General features: G+C 65.7%; 1 protein-coding gene across 1 annotated transcript in view; it reads left to right on the top strand.

Moving 5' to 3' along the window:
• The first annotated feature begins 218 nt into the window (after positions 1 to 218).
• BCL3 (BCL3 transcription coactivator) overlaps positions 219 to 14,528 on the top strand; it is an 88,607-nt gene continuing 74,297 nt past the window's right edge. The window contains 10 exon segments of the mRNA XM_066987018.1: positions 219 to 261; positions 1,665 to 1,747; positions 1,749 to 1,759; positions 4,114 to 4,222; positions 7,252 to 7,293; positions 7,296 to 7,443; positions 10,055 to 10,098; positions 10,100 to 10,144; positions 12,037 to 12,114; positions 13,001 to 13,168. Of these exon segments, the coding sequence (XP_066843119.1) occupies positions 219 to 261; positions 1,665 to 1,747; positions 1,749 to 1,759; positions 4,114 to 4,222; positions 7,252 to 7,293; positions 7,296 to 7,443; positions 10,055 to 10,098; positions 10,100 to 10,144; positions 12,037 to 12,114; positions 13,001 to 13,168 (771 nt within the window).

The raw sequence follows: 14,528 nt of genomic DNA, 5'->3' as shown, positions 1-14,528 counted from the left end.
TCGTTTCCGGGGGGGGACCCCTGAGGCCGCCGCTCCCCCTCCGGGCCCCTTCGCGGGGACCCCCCCCTCCCCCTCCCCCGCCACTTCCGGTTCCGCCCCCCAAAGCGCTCCGGGGGGGGAAACCGCCCCCGCCGGCGGAACCTTTGATCGCGGGGGGGGTTTTTGGGGAGAAAAAGAGGGGTTTTTGGGGTTTTTTTTTTGGGGGCCCCCCCCCGCAAATGGCGCACGAAGGCCCCGTGGACCTGAGGACCCGCCGGGGGGGTGGGGGTGGGGGTGGGGGGACACCCCCCCGGCGAGGGGCCCCCCCCCCCCCGAAAAAAAGCCTCGAGGCCTCCCTCCCCCTCCGGAAGCGGCTCTCGGCTTAGGGGGGGGGGGGGCGGGGGGGCCTCCCCCCGCCCCCCCCCCCCACCCCCTCCCCTCCCCCCGCCTCGGGACCCCCCCAGGAAAGCGGGGGCCCCCCCGGCAGCCCCCCCCCCCCCCCGGGGAAAAACGGCGGGGGGGGAGGGGGGAGCTGGGGGCGGGGGGGGGGGGGGGGCCGGCGCCCCTCCCCCACCCGCCGCCGGCCTGCTGCCCCCCCTCCCCCCCCGGAGCTTTCGTCTTGGGGCCCCCCGCGGCTTTCTACGCAGGTGAGAGCCCCCCCAAACCCCCCCCCAACCCCCCCCCCCACCCCCTGACCCCCCCCGGACCTCCCCCGACCCCCCCTGACCCCCCTTGACCCCCCCCGACCCCCCTAAACCCCCCTGGACCCCCCAACCCCCTGACCCCCCCCCGACCCCCCTTGACTCCCCCGACCCCCTAAACCCCCCTGGACCCCCCCCAATTCACCCCCTCCCCCCCGGACCCCCCGACCCCCCTTGACCCCCCCGACCCCCTGACCCCCCTTGACTCCCCCAGGCCCCCCCGGACCCCCCCCATTCCCCCCTCCCCCCCCAACCCCCCGACCCCTCCCTGACCCCCCCGACCCCCCCCCCAACCCCCCTGACCCCCCCAAACCCTCCGGACCCCCCCTTGTGCCCCCCCCCCATACCCGGACCCCCCCCCCGTTTGCCCCCCAACCCCCCCATGACCCCCATTGCCCCCCCCCCAGAGACACCCCCCCCCCCCCTATTCCCCCCATATTCCTGGGACCCCCCCAGACCCCCCCATTTCCCCCCCTCTCCTTGGGACCCCCCCATGACCCCCCCATTACCCCCCCCCCCATTTCCCTCCCCAGACCCCCCAATTGCCCCCCACCCTGAGACCCCCCTTATTGCCCCTCCCCCCCAGGACCCCCCCAGACCCCAAATCCCCCCAACCCCCCCCCCATTTCCCCCCCACCCCCCCATAACCCCCCAATTGCCCCCCCACCCCCGGGATCCCCCCCATTACCCCCCCGACCCCCTCAATTGCCCCCCCCACCACCCTGAGACCCCCCCTTATTGCCCCTCCCCCCCGGGACCCCCCCCCAGACCCCAAATCCCCCCCATAACCCCCCCATAACCCCCCCTTTGCCCCCCTTGCCCCCAACCCCCCCCATCTTTTACCCCCCCCCCATTTTTTACCCCCCCCCCCCCCCCCCCCTTTTCCAGGGCCTCCTGGGGGAGCTCCCGCTGCTGGGGGGGGGGGCCCCCCCTCCCCCCCCCCCGGCGGGGGGGGCTCCTGGCCCTGCCCCCCTCCCCCCCCAGCCTTGGCCCTGCTGGGGGCCCCCCGGCCCCCCCGCGCCCCCCCCCTCGCCGCCGCCATCGCCGCCGCCACCGGGCAGGACGAGGGACGGGGACACGTGAGTGGGACCCCCCCCCCCCAAAAAAATTGGGACCCCCCCCCCAAAAAATTTAGACCCCCCCCGGACCCCCCCCAAAAAAATTGGGACCCCCCCTAAATTCTAGACCCCCCCAGGATCCCCCCCAGACCCCCGGGACCCCTTCAGACCCCCCCTTTTAATGGGACCCCCCCCCAAAAAAAATTGGGGCCCCCCCCAAAATTCTAGACCCCCCCCGGGCCCCCCAGAGCCCCCCCCAAAAAATGGGACCCCCCCGGGACCCCCCCCTTTTAATGGGACCCCCCCCAGGACCCCCCTTGAGACCCCCCCTTAATGGGACTCCCTCTGGGCCCCCCCCCCCCCCAAAAAAATTGGGACCCCCCCCTAAATTTAGACCCCCCGGGACCCCCAGACCCCCCGGGACCCCTTCAGACCCCCCCCCTTTTAATGGGACCCCCCCGGGACCCCCTGGGAACCCCTCCCAGAAAAAATTGGGACCCCCCCCAAAAATTTAGACCCCCCGGACCCCCCAGACCCCCCCGGGACCCCTTCAGAGCACCCCTTTTAATGGGACCCCCTTGGGCCCCCCCCCCCAAAAAAATTGGGACCCCCCTAAATTTAGACCCCCCAGGACCCCCTGGGACCCCCCCTTAATGGGACCCCCTGGGACCCCCCCGCAAAATTGGGGACCCCCCCAAAAATTTAGACCCCCCAGGACCCCTCCCAGCCCCCCTTTTAATGGGACCCCCCGGGACCCCCCTGGGCCCCCCCCCCAAAAAAATTGGGGACCCCCCCTCAACTTTAGACCCCCCGGACCCTCCCAGCCCCCCCAGACCCCCCGGGACCCCCCACGGGGACCCCCCCCCAAAAAAATCGGGGACCCCCCCAAAATTTAGACCCCCCCAGGACCCCCCGGGACCCCCCCGGACCCCCCTCCCCCCCCATTTCCCCTCCGCCCCCCCCCCGTTTTTATCCCCCTCCCCCCCTTTCCCCCCCCTCCCCCCCCCCCCCGCCGGGGACCCCGGCCCCCCCCCCCCCCCCCCGCCGATGACGTCACGGCCCCGGCCCCGCCCCCTTTACTGGAAGCGCGGGGGGGGGAGGGCGGCCGCTTCCTCCTCCCTCCCCTCCCCCCCCCCTCAGGACCCCGGGACCCCCAAAATCCCCCCGGGACCCCCCTCCCTCGGGGGAGCCCCCAACCCCCCCCCCAAAATGCCCCAAAATGCCCCAAATTTGCCCCAAATCCCCCCACAGCCCCCCAAACCCCCCGGGCCCCCCCCATATGCCCCCTCCCCCACCCCACAGCCCCCCCCAAACCCCCCCAAACCCCCTTAAATCCCCCCAACCCCCCCCACAACCCCCCCATTTCCCCCATAACCCCCCAAACCCCCGTATCCCCCCTCCCCACCCCTTAACCCCCCCAACCCCCCGAAATTCCCCCCAAACCCCCCAAACCCCCCATAACCCCCCAAAGCCCCCCAAAACCCCCCCCAGCCCCCCCCCAAACACCTCTCTGAGATCCCCCAACCCCCCCCCCCATAACCCCCCCATAACGCCCCAACCCCCCTCCCCCCACCCCATAACCCCCCCCCAACCCCCCATTTCCCCCCATAACCCCCCCAAACCCCCCCAAATTCCCCCCAACCGCCCCAAAGCCCCCAAACCCCCCCAGAGCCCCCAAATCCCCCCCCAACCCCCCCGTATCCCCCCTAATTCCCCCCAACCCCCCCCCATAACCCCCCAAATCCCCCCCAACCCCCCGTATCCCCCCTAATTCCCCCCCCAACCCCCCATAACCCCCCCCCCCAAATCCCCCCCAACCCCCCCCAAACCCCCCCATAACCCCCCAAATCCCCCCCCAACCCCCCCCCAAACCCCCCCATAACCCCCCCCAAATCCCCCCCCAACCCCCCCAACCCCCCATAACCCCCCCCCCAAATCCCCCCAACCCCCCAAACCCCCCCATAACCCCCCCAACCCCCCAACCCCCCCCCCAAAGCCCCCTGCCTAAGACCCCCCAGGCCCCCCCCCAACCCCCCCCCAAAACCCTCCATAACCCCCCCTAACCCCCCCATTTTCCCCCCATAACCCCCCCCATATCCCCCCTCCCCCACCCCAGAGCCCCCAAAACCCCCCCAGGCCCCCCCAACCCCCCCAGGGCCCCCCCCAAATCCCCCCATAACCCCCCCATATCCCCCCTCCCCCACCCTATAACCACCCCATAACCCCCCCAAATCCCCCCCCAAACCCCCAAACTCCACATTTCCCCCCAACCCCCCCCCAGGTCCCCCCAAACTCCCCCATAACCCCCCCCATATCCCCCTCCTCCACCTCCCAACCCCCCCCAACCCCCCTAACCCCCCTTTCCCCCCCCCCAGCCCCCTGCACATCGCCGTGGCCCAGGGGGCGCTGGGGGCCGCCCGGCGCCTGGTGCTGCTCTTCCTGCAGGGCCAGCGCGACCTCGACGTCTACAACCGGCTGCGGCAGGTGGGGGGGGGCCCGGGGGGTGGGGGGGCACCCGAGAGTCCCCGGAGCCCTTTGCACGCCTTGCACGCCTTTGCACGGCTTTGCACGGCCTTGCACGGCTTTGCAAAGCTTGCATGCGCGTTGCACGGTCTTGCAAAGCTTGCACGTGCCCTGCAAAGTTGCACGCCTGTTGCATGCTCTTGCAAGCCTTGCACTCACGTTGCACGGCCTAGCAAGCTTGCACACGCATTGCACACCCTTGCAAACCTTGCGCACGCCTTGCACGGCCTTGCAAAGCTTGCATGAGCATTGCACGGCCTTGCAAAGCTTGCACGTGCATTGCAAAGTTGCATGCATGTTGCACGCCCTTGCAAACCTTGCGCACGCCTTGCACGGCCTTGCAAAGCTTGCATGAGCATTGCACGGCCTTGCAAAAGCTTGCACGTGCATTGCAAAGTTGCATGCATGTTGCACACCCTTGCAAACCTTGCGTACGCCTTGCACGGCCTTGCAAACCTTGCATGCACGTTGCACGGCCTTGCAAGCTTGCACACTCATTGCACGCCCTTGCAAAGCATGCGTGTGTTTTGCACGCCCTTGCAAAGCTTGCACACACGTTGCACGGCCTTGCAAAGCTTGCACGCCTTGCAAAGCTTGCACGCATGTTGCACACCCTTGCAAACCCTGTGCGTGCATCGCACGCCCTTGCAAAGCTTGCACACCTGTTGCATGTCCTTGTAAAGCTTGCACACGCGTTGCACGGCCTCGCAAAGTTTGCACCCACGTTGCGTGGCCTTACAAAGCTTGCACCTGCATTGCACGCCCTTGCAAACCTTTGCACACCTTGCGTGCCCTTGCAAGCTTGCAACCCTTTGCACACCCTTGCAAACGTTGCACGTGCATCGCACGCCCTTGCACAGCTTGCAACCACTTTGCACACTCTTGCAAACCTTGCACGTGCATTGCACGCCCTTGGAAAGCTTGCAGCCACGTTGCACACCCTTGCAAACCCTGCACATGCATTGCAAAGCTTGCACACTTGCAGCCACGTTGCACAGCCCTGCAAAGCCTGCACGCACGTTGCACGCCCTGCAAACCTTGCACCTGCATTGCACACCCTTGCACAGCTTGCAACCACTTTGCACACTCCTGCAAACCTTGCACCTGCATTGCACGCCCTTGCAAACCCTGCACGTGCATTGCACGCCTTGCAAAGCTTGCACGGCCTTGCAGCCTGCACGCACGTTGCACACCCTTGCAAACCCTGTGCGTGCATCGCACGCCCTTGCACAGCTTGCACCCACTTTGCACACCCTTGCAAACCTTGCACCTGCATTGCACGCCCTTGCAAAGCTTGCATGCATGTTGCACCCCCTTGCAAACCCTGCACGTGCATCGCACGCCCTGCACGCTTGCAGCCCCTTGCACGCCCTTGCACAGCTTGCACGCGCGCTGCACCCCCCGTCGCCCCCTTTATCACCCCATAACGGTCGATATTGCGCCCCTGTGACCCTATATGACCCCACACCACCCCCTATGACGCCGTCTGACCCCCTATGACCCCATAACCCCCCCCGACCCCATAAAATCCCCTATACAGACCCCTTTACACCTGTTGGCCCCATAACCCCTTATAGGATTAACCCTTTATAACCCCTTTGCACCCCTATAACCCCCCATATTATGACCCCATATGACCCCATCTGACCCCATCTGACCCCATAACCCCCCCGACCCCATAAAAATCCCCTATATCCCCCCTACAGACCCCCCTGCACGTGAGTGGCCCCATAAATCATTTACAGGATTAACCCTTTGTAGCCCCTTTATCACCCCATAACCCACTCCCTATGACCCCATATGACCCCATACGACCCTTATACGACCCCCCCCTACCACTCTCTATGACCCCCTATGACCCTATAACACCCCATAACCCCCCTGACCCTATAAAATCCCCTATACAGACCCCGCTGCACCTGGCGGTGATCACGCGGCCCCATAACTCCTTATAGGATTAACCCCTTTACACCCCTATAACCCCCAATTTTATGACCCCCTATGACCCCATACCACCCCCTATGACTCCCCTATGACCCTATATGACCCCATAACCCTATAAAATCCCCTATAGAGACCCCTTTACACCTGGCGGCCCCGTAACTCCTTATAGGATTAACCCTTTATAGCCCCTTTACACCCCTATAACCCCCCATATTATGACCCCATACGACCCCCTATGACGCCATACGACCCTTATCCGACCCCATAACACCCCCCTGACCCTATAAAATCCCCTCTACAGATCCCTTTACACCTGTTGGCCCCATAATCCCTTATAGGATTAACCCTTTATAACCCCTTTACACCCCTATAACCCCCATATTATGACCCCCATCTGACCCCATACCACCCCCTATGACCCCATACGACCCCAAACAACCCCATAACCCCCCCGACCCCACAAAATCCCCTATAGAGACCCCTTTACACCTGTTGGCCCCATAACTCCTTATAGGATTAACCCTTTATAACCCCTTTACACCCCTATAACCCCCCATATTATGACCCTATATGACCCCTATGACCCTGTCCGACCCCTTATGACCCCATACGACCCTATATGACCCCATAAAATCCCCTATAAAATCCCCTATAGAGACCCCTTTACACTCTGTTGGCCCCATAACCCCTTTATAGGATTAACCCTTTATAACCCCTTTATCACCCTATAACCCCCCATATTATGACCCCATATGACCCCCTATGACCCCCTATGACCCCATACCACCCCCTATGACCCCCTATGACCCTATATGACCCCATAACCCCCATAAAAAATCCCCTATACAGACCCCTTTACACCTGTTGGCCCCATAACTCCTTATAGGATTAACCCTTTATAGCCCCTTTGCACCCCTATAACCCCCCATATTATGACCCCATATGACCCCATACGACCCTATACGACCCCATACCACCCCCCTATGACCCTATATGATCCCATATGACCCCATAACCTCCCCGACCCTACAAAATCCCCTACACAGACCCCGCTGCACCTGGCGGTGATCACGCGGCAGCCGGGCCCTGGTGCGGCTCCCTGGTGGCCCACGGGGCCTCGCCGCTGGCCCCCGACCGCCTGGGCCGCTCGGCCGCCCACCTGGCCGCGGGGGCGGCGCCCGCTGCCTGCGCGAGCTCCCTGCGCGCCCGGCCCGACCTGGGGGCGCGCGACTACGAGGGTAGGTTGTGGGGTCGCTTATAGGGCCGTTATAGGGTCCGGGGGCGTTACGGGGTCGTGGGGAGGGTTATGGGGTCAGGGGGTCGTGGGCGGAGGTTATGGGGTCGTGGGGAAATGGGGGGTGGTGGGATGGGAATGGTCTGGCCTGGGGGTGAGTGACTACGAGGGTGGGGTTATGGGGTCGCTTATAGGGCCGTTATAGGGTCGGGGGTTTGTGGGAGTCGTGGGGAGGGTTATGGGGTCAGGGGGTCGGGGGGAAGTTATGGGGTCGTGGGGAAATGGGGGTGGTGGGATGGGAATGGTCTGGCCTGGGGGTGAGTGACTACGAGGGTGGGGTTATGGGGTCGCTTATAGGGCCGTTATAGGGTCGGGGGGGTTACGGGGTCGTGGGGAGGGTTGTGGGGTCAGGGGATCGTGGGGGGAGGTTATGGGGTCGTGGGGAAATGGGGGTGGTGGGATGGGAACGGCCTGACCCCGAGGCACATGATTAAGAGGGGTGGGGTTGTGGGGTCGCTTATAGGGCCGTTATAGGGTCGGGGGCTTTGTGGGGTCGTGGGAGGGGTTGTGGGGTCAGGGGGTCGTGGGATGGGGGAATGGGATGGGCCCAACCCGACCTGGGGGTGAGTGACTATGAAAGTAACTTATAGGGTCGTTGTAGGGTCAGGGGGGTTATAGGGTCAGGGGAGTGAGTTATAGGGTCAGGGGAGTTTATGGGGTCGTGGGGAGGGTTATGGGGTCAGGGGGTCGTGGGGGGAGGTTATGGGGTCGTGGGGAAATGGGGGTGATGGGATGGGGAACGGCCTGACCCCGAGGCACATGATTAAGAGGGTGGGGTTGTGGGGTCGCTTATAGGGCCGTTATAGGGTCGGGGGCTTTACGGGGGTCGTGGGAGGGGTTGTGGGGTCAGGGGGTCGTGGGATGGGGGGAATGGGATGGGCCCAACCTGACCTGGGGGTGCATGACGGCAAGGATAGGGGTTATAGGGTCGTTGTAGGGTCGGGGGGTTATAGGGTCAGGGAGTGAGTTATAGGGTCGGGGGGTTTGTGGGGTCGTGGGGAGGGTTATGGGGTCAGGGGGGGAGGATATTGGGGGTGATGGGGGAGTGGGGGGAATGGGATGGGAACAGCCTGACCCCGAGGCACGTGATTAAGAGGGTAGGGTTATGGGGTCGCTTATAGGGCCGTTATAGGGTCGGGGGCTTTACGGGGTCATATGGGGTCACGGGGGTGTCGTGGGGTCATGGGGGGGGGTTGGGGTTATGGGGGGGAGTGGGGGGAATGGGATGGGAACAGCCTGACCCCGAGGCACATGATTAAGAGGGTGGGGTTGTGGGGTCGCTTATAGGGCCGTTATAGGGTCGGGGGCTTTGTGGGGTCGTGGGGAGGGTTGTGGGGTCAGGGGTCGTGGGATGGGGGAATGGGATGGGCCCAACCTGACCTGGGGGTGCATGACGGCAAGGATAGGGTTATAGGGTCGTTGTAGGGTCTGGGGGGGGGTTATAGGGTCAGGGAGTGAGTTATAGGGTCGGGGGGTTTGTGGGGTCGTGGGGAGGGTTATGGGGTCAGGGGGTGGGAGGATATTGGGGGTAATGGGGGGAGTGGGAGTAATGGGATGGGAAAGGTCTGGCCTGGGGGTGAGTGACTACGAGGGTAGGGTTATGGGGTCGCTTATAGGGCCGTTATAGGGTCGGGGGCGTTACGGGGTCATATGGGGTCACAGGGGGGTCGTGGGGTCACGGGGGGTTGGGGTTATGGGGGGGAGTGGGGGGAATGGGATGGGAATGGTCTGGCCTGGGGGTGAGTGACTACGAGGGTAGGGTTATAGGGTCGCTTATAGGGCCGTTATAGGGTCGGGGGGTTACGGGGTCGTGGGGAGGGTTATGGGGTCAGGGGGGTGGGAGGATATTGGGGGTGATGGGGGGAAATGGGGGTGATGGGATGGGAAAGGTCTGGCCTTGGGGGTGAGTGACTACGAGGGTAGGGTTATGGGGTCACTTATAGGGCCGTTATAGGGTCGGGGGGTTTGTGGGGTCATATGGGGTCACAGGGGGTCGTGGGGTCATGGGGGGGTTCGGGGTCATGGGGGGGGTGGGGTTATGGGGTGGGAGCGCCGGGGTCACGCTCTGCAGGGAGTGGGCTACCAGGATCCCTGGGGGGGCCACGGAATTTATGGGGTCGGTTATAGGGTCGGGAGGGTTATAGGGTCATGGGGGGGTTATAGGGTCATGGGGGGAGTTATAGGGTCATGGGGGGGGTTATAGGGTCATGGGGGGGTTATAGGGTCATGGGGGGGTTATAGGGTTGTGGGGGGGTTATAGGGTCATGGGGGGGGTCGGGGTCTTGGGGTGGTTATAGGGTCATGGGGGAGGTTATAGGGTCATGGGGGGGTTATAGGGTCATCGGGGGGGTCGTGGGGTCATGGGGCAGGTTATAGGGTCACGGGGGTTCATGGGGTCGGGGGTTATGGGGTCAACGGGCAGTGCGGGCGGGTAATGGGGTGGGGGGCGTTGAGGGGGGGTCTATAGGGGGTGGCAACGAGGCCGGGGCCACGGGGGAGGTGGGCGTGTCCCCGGAGGCCCCGCCCCCTTCCGCGTAACCCCGCCCCCCCCCCAGGCCTGACCCCCCTGCACGTGGCCGTGAGCGCGGGCGCCCGGGAGAAGCGTGCTGCTGCTGCTGGAGCACGGCGCCGACATCGACGCCGCGGTAGGGGCGGGGCCAAAAGGGCGGGGGGCGTGGTCAGGGGGCGGGGGCCAAAGGGGGCGTGGTCGCGGGGGCGTGGTCGACGCGGGAGGGGCTACGGGGGTGGGGTTGATGGGGGTGGGGTATGGGGGCGGCGGGGTGGGGTGGCTAATTAGGGGCGTGGCTAATTGGGGGCGTGGCTGATTAGGGGCGTGGTCATGAGGGCGTGGTCATAAGGGGCGTGGTCAACGTGGGAGGGGCTATGGGGGGTGCAGTCGATGGGGGTGGGGTATGGGGGGCGGGGTGGGGCGGCTTGGGGGCGTGGCTAATTGGGGCGTGGCTAATTAGGGGCGTGGCTAATTAGGGGCGTGGCTAATTAGGGGCGTGGTCATTAGGGGGCGTGGTCACAAAAAGGGGCGTGGTCAACGCGGGAGGGGCTATGGGGGTGCGGTCGATGGGGGTGGGGTGTGGGGGGCATGGGGTGGGGTGGCTTGGGGGCGTGGCTAATTAGGGGCGTGGCTGGTTGGGGGCGTGGCTAATTAGGGGCGTGGTCAAGGGGGCGTGGTCATAAGGGGGCGTGGTCAACGTGGGAGGGGCTACGGGGGTGCAGTCGATGGGGGGTGGGGGTATGGGGGGGGGGCGGGGTGGGGCAGCTTGGGGGTGTGGCTTAATTGGGGGAGTGGCTAATTAGGGGCGTGGCTGGTTAGGGGTGTGGTCATGCGGGGCGTGGTCATTAGGGGGCGTGGTCGCAAGGGGCGTGGTCAACACGGGGAGGGGCTATGGGGGTGTGGTCGATGGGGGTGGGGTGTGGGGGCGCAGGGTGGGGTGGCTTGGGGGCGTGGCTAATTAGGGGCGTGGCTAATTAGGGGCGTGACTAATTAGGGGCGTGGCTAATTAGGGGGAGTGGTCATCAGGGGGCGTGGTCAACGTGGGAGGGGCTACGGGGGTGAGGTCGATGGGGGTGGGGTATGGGGGTGTGGGGTGTGGTGGCTTGGGGGCGTGGCTAATTAGAGGCGTGGCTAATTAGGGGCGTGGTCATCAGGGGGCGTGGTCACGGGGGTGTGGTCAACGTGGGAGGGGGCTACGGGGGTGAGGTTGATGGGGGTGGGGGTATGGGGGCGGGGTGGGGCGGCTTGGGGGTGTGGCTAATTGGGGGAGTGGCTAATTAGGGGCGTGGCTTATTATGGGCGTGGTCATAAGGGCGTGGTCAACGTGGGAGGGGCTACAGGGGGGTGTGGTCGATGGGGGTGGGGTATGAGGGCGCGGGGTGGGGTGGCTTGGGGGCGTGGCTAACTGGGGGAGTGGCTAATTAGGGGCGTGGCTGATTAGGGGCGTGGATAATTAGGGGTGTGGATTATTAGGGGCGTGGTCATCAGGGGGCGTGGTCACAAGGGGCGTGGTCAAGGCGGGGAGGGGCTACGGGGGGTGCGGTCGATGGGGGTGGGGGGTGGGGGCATGGGGTGGGGTGGCTTGGGGGCGTGGCTAATTAGGGGCGTGGCTAATTAGGGGGAGTGGTCATCAGGGGCGTGGTCACGGGGGCGTGGTCAACGTGGGAGGGGCTGTGAGGTGCGGTCGATGGGGGTGGGTCATGGGGGTGGGGTACGGGGCCGTGGAAAGGGAGGGAGGGAAGGGGCGTGGCTAATTGTGGGCGTGGCCATTTGGGGGCGTGGCCGCATGTGGGCGGGGCTAAATGTGGGCGGGGCTAAACGTGGGCGGGGCTAAAACGTGGGCGGGGCTAAACGTGGGCAGGGCTATGGGGGGTGGAGCAGGGGGCGTGGGCGGTATGGAAGGGGTCGGGGTACGGGGGAACGGTGGGCGGGGCTAACGGGGGCGTGGTCGTTGTGGGCGTGGCTAACGGGGGAGGGGTCAGAGGGGGCGTGGCCAGCGGTGGGCGTGGCTGATGGCCCCTCCCCCAGGACATTAAGAGCGGGCGCTCGCCCCTGCTGCACGCGGTGGAGGCCAACAGCCTGGAGATGGCCGAGCTGCTCATCCAGGTGGGCGGGGCTTCGGGGGGCGGGGCCTGTCGGGGGGCGGGGCTTGGGTGGGTGGGGGTCCTGGTGGGCGGGGCCTGGGTGGGCGGGGCCTGGGGTGGGGGAAAGGGGAGGGAGGTGCCCCCGGGGTGGGCGTGGCTTCTGGGGGGCGTGGCTTCTGGGGGAGGGGCTTCAAGGGGAGGGGCTTCTAGGGGGAGGGGCTTCAAAGGGCGGGGCTTAAATGGGCGGGGCGTGAAGGGGCGGGGTCTATGGGGGCGGGGTCTATGGGGGCGGGGCTTAGGTGGGTGGGGGATAGGGGAGGGCGATGCCCCGGCTCCTTACCTGGGTGGGCGTGGCTTCTAATGGGGCGGGGCCTTTGTGGGCGGGGCCTATGCGGGCGGGGCCTTTGTGGGCGGGGCTTGAAGGGGTGGAGCTCTATGGGGGCGGGGTCTCTGGGGGCGGGGCTTAGGTGGGTGGGCGATAGGGGAGGGCGATGCCCCGGCTCCTTACCCGGGTGGGCGTGGCTTCTAGGGGGTGGGGCTTCTGGGGGCGTGGCTTTTAGGGGGAGGGGCTTCGTAGGTGGGGCTTCAATGGGCGGGGCTTCGTGGGGCGGGGGCTTGAAGGGGCGGGGTCTATGGGGGCGGGGTCTATGGGGGCGGGGCTTAGGTGGGTGGGCGATAGGGGAGGGCGATGCCCCGGCTCCTTACCTGGGTGGGCGTGGCTTCTAATGGGGCGGGGCCTTTGTGGGCGGGGCCTCTAGGGGCGGGGCTTGAAGGGGGCGGGGCTCGAAGGGGCGGAGCCTCTTGGGGCGGGGCCTCTTGGGGGCGTGGTCTACAGGGGGCGGGACCTACGGCGGGGAGGCGGGACCCCGGCGGCCCTTTTCCCGCTCGCTGATTGGCCGCCCCCTCAGCACGGCGCCGCCGTCAACGCCCAATCGTACGCGGGCTGCACGGCGCTGCACGCGGCGGCGGGGCGGGGCCCGCTGGGGGCGCTGCGCCTGCTGCTGCGGAGCGGCGCCGACTGCGCCCTGCGCAACAACCACAACGAGACGGCGCTGGCGCTGGCCAGCAGCCGCCAGGTGGGGGAGGGGACGGGGGGCGGGGGGGGGAGGGGAGGGGGAGGGGGTGCATGGGGTTTCGGGGTGCAATCGCGGGTTTGGGGATTGCAACGGGGGGTTTTGGGGGGAGGGGTTTTGGGGTGAAATGCAAGGGTTTTGGGTCTGGGGAGGGGTTGCATGGGGTAGAAGGGGAGGGGGGAGGGGAGGGTTGGGGTGCATCAGGTTTTGGGGTGCAATAGCAGGTTTTGGGATTGCAATGGGACTTTTGGGGGGAGGGGTTTTGGGGTGAAATGCAAGGGTTTTGGGTCTGGGGGATTTGGAGGGGGTGGGAGGTTTGGGGGGAGGGGAGGGTTGGGGTGCATCAGGTTTCGGGGTGCAACGCGGGTTTGGGGATTGCAACGGGGGGTTTTGGGGGAGAGGTGTTTTGGGGTGAAATGCAAGGGTTTTGGGTCTGGGGGGATTTCAGGTATGTGGGGGTGTTGGGGGGAGGGCAGGGTTGGGGTGCATCAGGTTTTGGGGTGCAATGGGGGGTTGGGGGATTGCAACAGGGGGTTTGGGGGGAGGGGGTTTTGGGGTGAAATGCAAAGGTTTTGGGTGCAGAAGGGATATATAGGGGGTGGGGGTGTTGAGGGGGAGGGGAGGGAGGGGGGTGCATCAGGTTTTGGGGTGCAATCTTGGGTTTTGTGGATGCAACGGGGGGTTTTGGGGGAGAGGGGTTTTGGGGTGAAATGCAAGGGTTTTGGGTCTGGGGAGGGGTTGCATGGGGTAGAAGGGGAGGGGGGAGGGGAGGGTTGGGGTGCATCAGGTTTTGGGGTGCAATCGCGGGTTTTGGGATTGCAATGGGACTTTTGGGGGGAGAGAGGTTTTGGGGTGAAATGCAAGGGTTTTGGGTCTGGGGAGGGATTGGAGGGGGTAGAAAGGAGATGGGGGTGGGGGGGGTTGGGGTGCATCAGGTTTTGGGGTGCAATCGCGGGTTTGGGGATTGCAACGGGGGGTTTTGGGGGAGAGGGGTTTTGGGGTGAATTGCAAGGGTTTTGGGTCTGGGGGGGATTTGGAGGGGATGGGGGGGTTGGGGGGGTGGAGGGGGAGGGGGTGCATCAGGTTTTGGGGTGCAATCGCGGGTTTTGGGATTGCAATGGGGGGTTTTGGGGGAGAGGGGTTTTGGGAGTGAATTGCAAGGGTTTTGGGTCTGGGGAGGGGGTTGCATGGGGTAGAAGGGGAGGGGGAGGGGAGGGTTGGGGTGCATCAGGTTTTGGGGTGCAATAGCAGGTTTTGGGATTGCAATGGGACTTTTGGGGGGAGAGAGGTTTTGGGGTGAAATGCAAGGGTTTTGGGTCTGGGGAGGGATTGGAGGGGGTGGAAGGAGAGGGGGGGAGGGGAG

Source organism: Anser cygnoides, chromosome 37 (assembly GCF_040182565.1).
Source record: "Anser cygnoides isolate HZ-2024a breed goose chromosome 37, Taihu_goose_T2T_genome, whole genome shotgun sequence".
Taxonomy (NCBI): domain Eukaryota; kingdom Metazoa; phylum Chordata; class Aves; order Anseriformes; family Anatidae; genus Anser; species Anser cygnoides.
Note: the sequence above shows the minus strand (reverse complement) of the source record. Positions and strands in the feature narration are given on the sequence as shown.